The sequence below is a fragment of the Setaria italica genome, chromosome II, assembly GCF_000263155.2.
Source record: "Setaria italica strain Yugu1 chromosome II, Setaria_italica_v2.0, whole genome shotgun sequence".
NCBI lineage: Eukaryota > Viridiplantae > Streptophyta > Magnoliopsida > Poales > Poaceae > Setaria > Setaria italica.
Genome location: NC_028451.1, coordinates 32,985,879 through 32,995,783, shown reverse-complemented (window position 1 = coordinate 32,995,783; position 9,905 = coordinate 32,985,879). Strand labels below are relative to the sequence as shown.

The 9,905-nt window shown below is 46.7% G+C and overlaps 1 protein-coding gene across 1 annotated transcript; it reads right to left on the bottom strand.

The window, feature by feature from the left end:
* Positions 1-1,485: 1,485 nt before the first annotated feature.
* Positions 1,486-3,578, bottom strand: LOC101755341 (F-box protein At1g10780). Its single transcript, XM_004956944.3, has 3 exons — positions 2,529-3,578; positions 2,130-2,410; positions 1,486-2,034 (listed from the first exon to the last, which is right to left on the bottom strand). The coding sequence occupies exons 1-3, from the start codon at positions 3,280-3,282 to the stop codon at positions 1,798-1,800; spliced, it is 1,272 nt and encodes a 423-aa protein (XP_004957001.1). The 5' UTR covers positions 3,283-3,578; the 3' UTR covers positions 1,486-1,797.
* Positions 3,579-9,905: the final 6,327 nt, after the last annotated feature.

Sequence of the window (9,905 nt, the reverse complement as noted above, 5' to 3'; positions counted from 1 at the left end):
TCTAATTTGCGAGACAAATTTATTAAGCCTAATTAGTCCATGATTTGACAATGTGGTGCTACAGTAACCATTTGCTAATGATAGATTAATTAGGCTTAATAGATTCGTCTCGCGAATTAGCACAAGGTTCTGCAATTAGTTTTATAATTAGCTCATATTTAGTCCTTCTAATTAGCATCCGAAAATTCAATGCGACACTGCTAAAGTTTAACAACTAAGTATCCCAACACCCTGGTGCTCATCAGGCAATTGTGTTCAAGGCGGTTCGGCAGATGGCGGTCAAGAGGCTCGGATAGTTTGACATAGTCGTAAAGTAGCTATATATGGACATATGGCTAATAATATTAATTATATTTTATTTGACTTGCATCTTTTAACCTAAAGCCCCGTAGGTAGCAGCAGTCTCGCATTTTCATCATCTACTATAAAAATCCGCAACTAAAGCTTAGTTAGTGTCTCATGTACATCCTGGACTTGCTTCACAATCCTAATATTGGTCTTCTATTTCATTCATATAAGTTATTGGCTCATCTTTTATAAACATTAAAAGGGTTAGACATACCGGGATACATGAATGTGCCAATCATTCATATATGAGACCTAAGCTCAAGTCCAGTATTACTTACATTGAGAATATGGAGTTTAACCTACTAAGAGTCCATCTGGATCCATCCATATGTTCTTCTGTCGTTGGTTATTCTTTCCTTGCACCCTACTTTTCAGTTCTCTCAGTGTCATAGAAATTCTACCACTTCCTTCAATACTAATGAAAATTTTGGAACTTCATTCAGTGCCATAGAAATTTTGGAACTTCCCTTCAATGCTATTCCGTCGCTATTTCCGTCAATGTGCTGTTAACTGGGAAAAGATGATTTTGCCCTAGCCCCACCTGTCAATGCCCAGCTCCTCTTAATTCCTCTCGCTCTGCCCTTTTCTCCTTTGTGCGTCGATGGCAGCCGAGCCCCGCCGCCCACACACCGTGCGTCGACGGCTGCGCCCCGCCGCCCGTACCGCGCCGGCAGCCAAGCCCCGCCGTCCCTTGCCCGTGGCGCGCGCCGGGAGCCGAGCTCCACCATCTTCGCGGCACGCCGCCGCCCGTGGAGCCGCCCCACTCCAACGCGCCCTTCGCGCGAGCGCTGCAGCGGGCTACCGACCTCTCCTTCTTCGTCCCCTCCGCCGGCCGCTGGATCCCCAGGCGCCAAGCCGCGCAGCGCCACGGGCGTCTGGAACCGTTCCTCGTTCCCGCCAGTGACGAGGACGCGGAGACGTCTCTTAGGGTTCTCCTTGCTGATTCTGAAAGGCTTCTCCTTGCTGAGAGACTGAACTTGGAATCAGTCAGGACTGCTGAGAGACACAATTCCGCAGGCGCAGCTGACGGAGTCAGGACTGAACACGGAGCCAGGCTGCCAACATCTCAGTTGTCCCATGTATAGATCTCAATAAGTAAATCAATACGTCTAATAAGAAACACATCTTCAAGAAAGGTTGTCAAACAGTAAACAACATTGATGTTCATGCTTGAAAATGTTCATAGATGAAATGTTTGGTAAGGCAATGGAGCCGATTACAACAACGGTTAACAAGTTCAACACTCAGTAGGAATTGTTCCAACAACACCCTCTAGTACTCAATTTATGTACTAGATGGAAACAAACAGAAAACATAACTTAATAAACCACTCAGGAGGGTTGAAAATGGATCCTCCATCAGTACTGACAAAAAGCATTATTCTGGAATATAGTAAACAATCAAGTCCTCAATCAAATTAACCTTAAGAATCAAAAATAGCATCTCCATTTACTCAATTCGCACTTTCTTGTAGTTCATGTACTTGAACTTACATATCTCCTCAAAGAATTCGTCAGCAGCTTCATGGCAATTCTTCATCTGTGATATCCTGATGACCATTGTTCGCAGCTTCAAACTGTACTTCACAAGCGACTCGAGAGTGTTCAGCTTCTGTTCAGCATTGAGGGGTGAGCGCACAGTGATCAGAACCTCTTCCAAGCAAGGGATGAGGAATCTTGAATCCAACTGCATGCACAATTCAAATGAATTAGCCGTATGGCACATACTCCATGTATGACAATACCAATCAAATTAGGAACAAGCCATGACAGTTCACTCACGTTTTTCAGGCTATTTTTCTGGCACATGGCAGCGAACATGGCACCATGGATCTCAAACTTGCGGAGCTTGGGGTGGCTATTGAAGAAGTCGACCAAATCAACCTCCGGGAATGGCTGGAGCGCGTCCAAGTCGCCGCAGAACTCGATCTTCATCACCAGGTGCTTCACCTCGCTCGCGCACTGCAGCACCGAGCTCACTGCAGCCCAGTTCCACTGAACACCGCGCAGCGAGAGGTGTTCCAGATCTGGGAGCTTCCCAGTGTCCACCATGTGCACCCTCCCTGCATCATATCGCAAAATTGCTCATCGGACCCATCGGAACAGAGCTAACAATTAAGTCATTGAGGATTTGTTTTTTCTGCGAGGAAAGTAATCAAGGATTCGTGATGCGTGGCTCACCGGTGCTCTTGGCGATTGAGAGGCGACGGAGGCTGTGTCCACGCAGAGTAATCCAGGTGAATCCGTGGACCTCGAGCGACTCGAGGCGAGGCGCGGTAATCAGGAGTGAGCAGTTGCCGGCGCCCAGGATGTCGAGCCGGCACCGCACGAGGAGGTGAAGATCTAGAGCCACCGTACCGGAGCAGTCGCAGCCAAGCATCGACAGATCGGTGAGGTTGGGGCACGCCGCGATGGCGTCCCTGACGGCGCTGTCCCGCAGCGGCGCGCCGACGACCTCCAGCACGCGGAGCCTCTCCATCCGGCCCCACGCGGGCGCGGCCGTGAGCGACACCCCCCAGAGCCTGAGCTCCTCCAGATTCGCCACCAGGCCGATGCAGTCGAGTTGCCCACCCTCGGCGGCCTTTTCGGCGGCGGCGTCCATCCGCAGCTCGAGCACCCGCAGCGTGGCGCTCCGCGCGGCGAGCCAGGCGGGGAGGCGCTCCATGGAGAAGGGGCAGTAGATGACGAGCTCCCTGAGGCGCGCGACGGAGGCCACCATCCGGCCGATGGTGTCGTCCGCGGCGCCCCTGCCCACGGCGGCCGCGTCGAAGGCGTTCCGCGGGAAGAAGAGCGCGGGCAGGTAGGGGACGCAGTCGCGCCAGCGGCGGCAGACGCAGGCGCAGGCGGCCACGTCGCGGACGTTGCTGAGCATCGACAGGATGTGCTGCACGACGCCGTCCGGGACGGAGTTCATGCCGGTCTCGCCGCATTCCATCCGCTCCCACAGCGCTCGACGAAATGCCCCAGCGCACACTCGAGAGGCCGCTGGATGCCAAGGGATGGGTTAGATAGATCGGCACGCTCGTGAGGGAGATAAAGGGGGATGGAGGGAGTGGGAGTCGGGGGAGTTTGAAACTTGAAACGGGGGAGGATCCCGCTCGTTGTGATGGGGGATTTTGAAATTTCGGCGACCGTTCGCTGAGATTCGGCGAGTTTGAAACGGGGAGGGAGGCGGCCGGCTCCGAGGGTTTCCTTTCAGCATTGTGGTTTCCTCGTTGGCGGCGGCGCAGGCGCAGCAGCAATGATGCAGGCAAGCAGGGAATCATGGAGCTGGGCCGTGGGCCTGGATTGGTTGTCGCTTGTCGGAAAGTTCCGTGGCTTGCTCATGGGTTTTTTTCGCTGATTTGATGGTGTAGTCTGGGCGGCGGCGGTCTAGTCGTTGGTCTCCGTCAAGCCTAGGCTGTTTTCACAAATTTCTAGTACTTGGGAATTTTTTGTGTTTTTCCCTGTACTGGAGTGCAGAACTGTTGCAAATTCTGCTTTCATGAGCAGCCACGCCTCGGAGAAAACCCAATGCTTCAATTGTGAATAAAAATGATTTCGTAGTTCACGGACAGAGAATAGGACGAATAGGCATTAAATGGTCACACGAGAAGATAGAAGAGTTCTAACATAAGGCACTGAGAATAGGACAAAGAGGTATTAAGGGCGTGTTTGGGAGCACTTCACTCCACAAAAAATTGCTCCACTCCACAAACTCCAAAAATTGCCCAGCCAAACGCGTCTAGCTCCAGCAACTCCGGCTCCAGAAAAAAGATGGAGCAGGGGGTAGATCCACATTTTTTGTGGAGTACCTCAAGAGGTGCTCCAAAAATCTCCTTTTCAGACCTGCTTGTGGAGTTGGTGGGTATTTACCCACCATTGCCATCGGTTACAGATAACGATTCGATCTAAAAAAAGAACAGAGCTCATTCTCCCCGTCACCCCTTCTCCTTCTCCCCATTTTCTTCCTGCGCCACCCCAATCTAGCGCGCCGCCCCTTCCTTTCCCGGCCGCCGCCGGTGGTCCTTACCGGCAAGATGGATGGCGGCGGCGACCCTCCTCCACCTATTGCTCCAATTTCATCCTCAGCTCATCCTCAATGCTCAATTTTGGTAGGGGCCCATGCCGCCCAGAGGTTGCTTGCCGGCGCCGCCGGCCAGGGGAACTTGGGCGGCGTGGCCTGGGCCGGCATCGCCGCGCAGGAAGAATGCACGCCAGCCCTGGGCGCTGTCGGTCAAGGGCCCCTGGGCGCCGGCGGTGAAGGGCCCCTCAGCGCTGGCGGTCAAGGGCCCCTGGGCGCCCGCACCAGGGGTGGGTTGGGGGGCGAGGAAGAAGGCGACGGGGAGATGGCCGGCGGCGGACGAGGTGGCCTGGGCGGCGGCGCAAGAGGTGGCCTGGGCAGCGGCGCAAGAGGTATAGGTCGCAGGGGCGCCGCAGCCATGTTGGGCAATTCCAGGGGTCGTGGCCGTGTTAGCCAGGGCGGCGGCCGTGGCCGTGGCCGTGTGGCCGAGCTTGGCAGCGACGATGTGGCCGGGCTAGGCGGCGAGCCCATCGGCCAGGATGTTGCCGCCTCCACTGCACAACACTCAGGCGTGAAGAAGACATCAAAGAGAAAAGCTTCTGACACGGTAATGGTTTCTTGTGTTCCTTTCTTGTGTTGCTTGTGGATGACAAACTCTATATGGGGAATTCAAGATGTAGCAAATTCAGTTCCTGGTAGTGTCCTGAACCACTGTAATTTTTCACCACTGAAGTACAACTGACTCTGAATTGTGTTAGATAATCCTTGTTACTGGTACTTGCACTACTGCATGCTTGTGAAATTCAGTTTCTTTTCTTTGACAGTGCTTACCAAGTATTGTAGCCGAACCTGATGATGTGATTCAGATGATGTGAAACACTAGCTACATAATTCATAAAGAGTTATCAGTATATTACTAGAGTATATATTCTTTGCTGTCATATACAGTTGTCTCCTAGGTTTCTGAGTTGGTAGGAGTCACATCTAGTTGTTCATTTGGTTATATAATAGACTTTAGTTGTTATATAACTGGCTAGTACCTAGTTTTCTAAGTTACAGGTACCCGATCAACAGAACTTATTGTTCCGATGGGTGTGGGCTTTCGATTAAGATCTTGTTGCCTACGGATTAGACGTACTGCTCTTAGGGCATTATTAGTTACTAGCACATTTGAAGGCACATTACGAATTATGTAGCTAGTGTTACTGGTACTTGCACTACTGCATGCTTGTGTTTGCATTTTTTTTATCTCTAGAAGCAACCACATTCCTTGGTTATGAACCTACAGTAGTATCCCAACCCCATGTTCAGCAAAGGTTCATGGCAACCTGTAGTATTTATTCCTTGCTATCTGTTGCTATTAATTATGCTCATCCATGTAATTTCTGTTAGTTATTGAAAATAAAGAAAGGAGCTTGCTGTAACATCAATTAATTCTTAGTACTAAAAAGTCCTTTGGTAACATCACTGCATCAGGCACCAGGGTGAAAGGAAACTATTACTATCATAGTTAAAGAAGAAATACAACCATGTTTCATAATCTTACTTCAGAGCATAATAAGCAGTAGTATGCACGATTGTACTATCAATTTGTTAAAGAGATATGGCTGTGTGAATCTGTTAATTCAGGGTGATTCAATTGAATGGACTGATGCAAACACGACGATCATATGTTCGTTATTTGCCAAACAAGTTAAGAAAGGGAATAGACCGAACACTCATTTGAACTCAGTAGGCTATGATGAGGTCAGCAATGAATTTTTCAACCTCACAGCAATTCGTTTGACCAAGCGGCAAATGAAGAACAAGTGGGATAAATTAAAGATCGATTTAACGACTTGGAAGAAATTAATGAGGAAGCAAACGGGTACGGGATGGGATAGAGCAAGAGGTGTGATTGATATGGATGATGAGTGGTGGAAGAAGCCAAGGGTGGTGAGTTCCGAAACTATTTTATTTCTGTTAAGCAATAGGTTCATATCATTTCTTTTTTAAATAATGATGATGTCCTTGCAGGAAATTCCAGGTTGCGGCAAATTTTGAAAAAAGCCATTGCAAAATGAGGAGGACTTGACAGTGATGTTTGCTGACATAACTAATGATGAAAGCGATCATTGGAATCCTATGAGCTCTAATCCCATCATACCACCAATACAAGAGGATGTTGACAACGGACATGTGAATGAGGTTCATGATGTCCCTGATGATTGTGACGATGATGGAGTTGCTTGGGATGAAACAGATGAGGTCCAAGAGGTTACTCCTTCTCCTACTATTTTGTTAGCAAACAAAGGAATTCCACCAACAAAGAAACAAAGAACTGGAACAGCACAAGTTATTCAGGAATAAGTAACCAAGATTGCTGAGTCCGCTTCCTCTTTTACATCTAAAAAATTGGGTGAAGTAACTGTGCAACAAGTCATGGATCTTGTGTTGGAATGTGGGGCAGGATATGATACAGATGAGCATTATATCACCACAGAGTTGTTTGTGAAGAAGGACCAAAGGGAAATGTTCATGACCCTGCCAACAAACGAGATTAGATTTAATTGGCTTCGCAGAAAGTACAATGCCAAGTATGGCAATTGAGGAATTGTGTCATTTTAATAATACTTTTGTTATTGAAACTAATTTTGTGTTTTTTCAATTTTTACTTACTTGTTGGACTGAAGTATTGTCATTCAACCTTAAGTGTTATTTTAATGCCAAGTACTTATTTTATTTTATATGTCATATGATCTCTTATCTGTAGGAAAGTGAGAGCGATAGTGATGACTCTAATGATGAAAGTGAGGTCTTTTGGAATCTTATGTTGGGTGCTGCAGAAATTGCACAAATATATGTTGACCTCTACCTTGTTAAAAACCCACCAAGGACATCTGGTGTAAGTGGAACAGGATGGCTGCTAGAGACAATGAAAAGTCCTGGAGAATGTCATAGACAACTACGTATGAACAATGAAATCTTCTTGGATCTTAGTGGTGTGTTGGTGGGAAGGTATGGGCTGCGACCTTCTATGCACATTAACACAAAAGAGATGCTTGCTATGTTCCTATACACATGTGCTGGAAACGAGTCTAATAGGAGAGCTCAAAATAGATTTAAGCATTCTGGTGAAACTATTAGTAGGGAATTTGATGAGGTTCTAAATGCTTTGATGGCTATGGCGAAAGATTTCATTCGACCAAAGAATCTCAACTTCCCCACAATCCATAAAAGGATAAGAGATGACAAACATGCATATCCACATTTCAAAGATTGCATTGGTGCACTTGATGGCACTCATATCCGTGTTGCTCTTTCATCTGATGAGCAAGTGAGATATATTGGAAAGACCGGGGTAGCCACTCAAAATGTACTAGCGGTATGCGACTTTGACATGCGTTTCACTTATGTTTCCACGGGACAACCTGGAGCTATGCATGATACAAGTGTGTTGTACAATGCACTAAGAGTGGATGAAGAATTTTTTCCACATCCTCCACAAGGTAACATGTATTCAATTTGATATATGAATGTGATTAACATGCAGCATTAATCCATAACTCATATTATTTTTATGTGAATATAGACAAATACTACGTTGTGGATGCGGGATATCCTAATCGTCCTGGCTACCTCGCTCCTTACAAGGGTGAAAGGTATCATTTACCGGAATGGCATAGAGGTATTGAACCTAAGACGCCTATGGAAAGGTTCAATCGGGTTCACTCATCTATCCGCAATGTGATTGAGCGATCTTTTGGACTATTAAAAATGAGTGGCAAATTCTTTGGAAGATGCCACCATATCCCATGTACAAGCAAAAGATGATTGTTGTGGCTACCATGGTCCTTCACAATTTTATTCGTGAGCATGGAGGTCAAGATGAAGACTTTGCTCGGTTTGATCGTGGTCCTAATTTTGTTCCTACAATACCGAAAAGATATAACAAATATGTAGTTTCGCAAGCGGCGTCAGATGGGATAACTTCCGCACTCAACGCGCCAACTATGGATGTCTTTCGTGATGAGCTAGCCACCGCACTCTCTCTTGCTTGGAACTAGTTTGTATTGAAAAGATTGATTTTGTACCGTATTTGTTGCGACCTTTCATTCGGTACAACGTTATTTGGTTCAATATTTTTTGCCATGGGAAAAAAACTGAAGAAAGTATTGTACGCTATTTTACCGTAGCACTGGAAAAAAAATCAAAAACACCCACGAAGGGTACTGACGGCCTGGTTACTGTAGCAGCGAGAAAAAAAATCTAAACCATGCTAAAAAGTCAACCGATCCAACCACCAAGAGCAAAATAGAACATTCCCACCAAAAACTCATTTTCCTGGAGCTGGAGCACAACAATATGCCAAACACGTTCAACAACTCCACAGTTTTTTGGAGTTGGTGGAGTGGAGCTGATTTCTAAAAGGTGGAGTGCTGCCAAACACCCCCTAAGGGCTAATTTAACCGAGCTTCAGGGCTCCAGCTCCTCCTGCTGACGCAGTACAGTAGTGTCAGAGGAACCAGAGTCGGAGGAGCCACAATTTGCAGCTCTATCAGCTTCTCCTTTGGCTGTGAGAGGGAGGAATAGGAGAGAGAAGATTGGCTCCAATGAACAGCGTCGTTACAGTATTGCTACAGGATTTTGTCGGGAGGAGCCAAAGCTGGTAAAACTCTACCAAACTTGGGGGTGTTTGGATTTTAGTCCGGACTAAAATTCATGTCACATCGAATATTCGAAGGCTAATTAGGAGAACTAAATATGAGCTAATTATAAAACTAATTACACTCATGGAGGCTAATTCTCGAGACGAATCTATTAAGCCTAATTAATCCATCATTAGCACATGTTTACTGTAGCACCACATTGTCAAATCATGGACTAATTAGGCTTAATAGATTCATCTCGTAAATTAGCCTCCATCTGTGCAATTAGTTTTGTAATTAGTCTATTTTAATACTTCTAATTAGTATCTAAACATTCGATGTGACAGGAATTTTAGGAGCTCCTAAAGAAATAAACGGGCCTTGCTCTAAATGATCGGATGAGAAGATATGAGAGTTCTGACATTTATGGCCAGAGTGGGTCCCATCATCAGGACTTGCACGTTGCTGACAAAATGAAAAATCAAGTATAGGTTGTGATGGAATGTTTGGAGCATCGATTGTCTCATGCACACTGTGGATGCTCTTATAGCAGCTCCAGCCGTATACCCTTCCCAAAATTAGTGAAGATGCACATATGTTAGGATTAATCTCCACCGAATTTGGCCCAACAGTCAAATCCAACCCTGATTCTCCATCCTCGACGACAACTCCATTGAAGACAGACGGTCGGTCTCTCTCCCTCTCCCTCTCTAGCTAGTTTCGGTTTAGATGAGAGTCATGTTGCTTATCACCCGCTAGATGAACACCTAGATGCTCCTGTGTTTCTATCAATGGTATCAGAGCCATACTAGGTTATAATCTAGATGGAGAAGTTTATTTTTCTCGCACGAGTTAGAGATACGAAGCATTTAGAACAAGATAAAAAAATGAATAAAAAAAGAGGGAGGAGCGGCGGCCGCCAGATCC

What these genes read in the sequence shown, in the direction of transcription:
- LOC101755341 (XM_004956944.3), bottom strand. Translation starts at nt 3,282, where the DNA reads ATGGAATGCGGCGAGACCGGCATGAACTCCGTCCCGGACGGCGTCGTG. An exon ending in CTCAATCGCCAAGAGCACCG is followed by an intron (nt 2,411 to 2,528) that starts GTGAGCCACGCA and finishes GATATGATGCAG; the next exon opens with GGAGGGTGCACATGGTGGAC. An exon ending in AGAAAAATAGCCTGAAAAAC is followed by an intron (nt 2,035 to 2,129) that starts GTGAGTGAACTG and finishes TTGTGCATGCAG; the next exon opens with TTGGATTCAAGATTCCTCAT.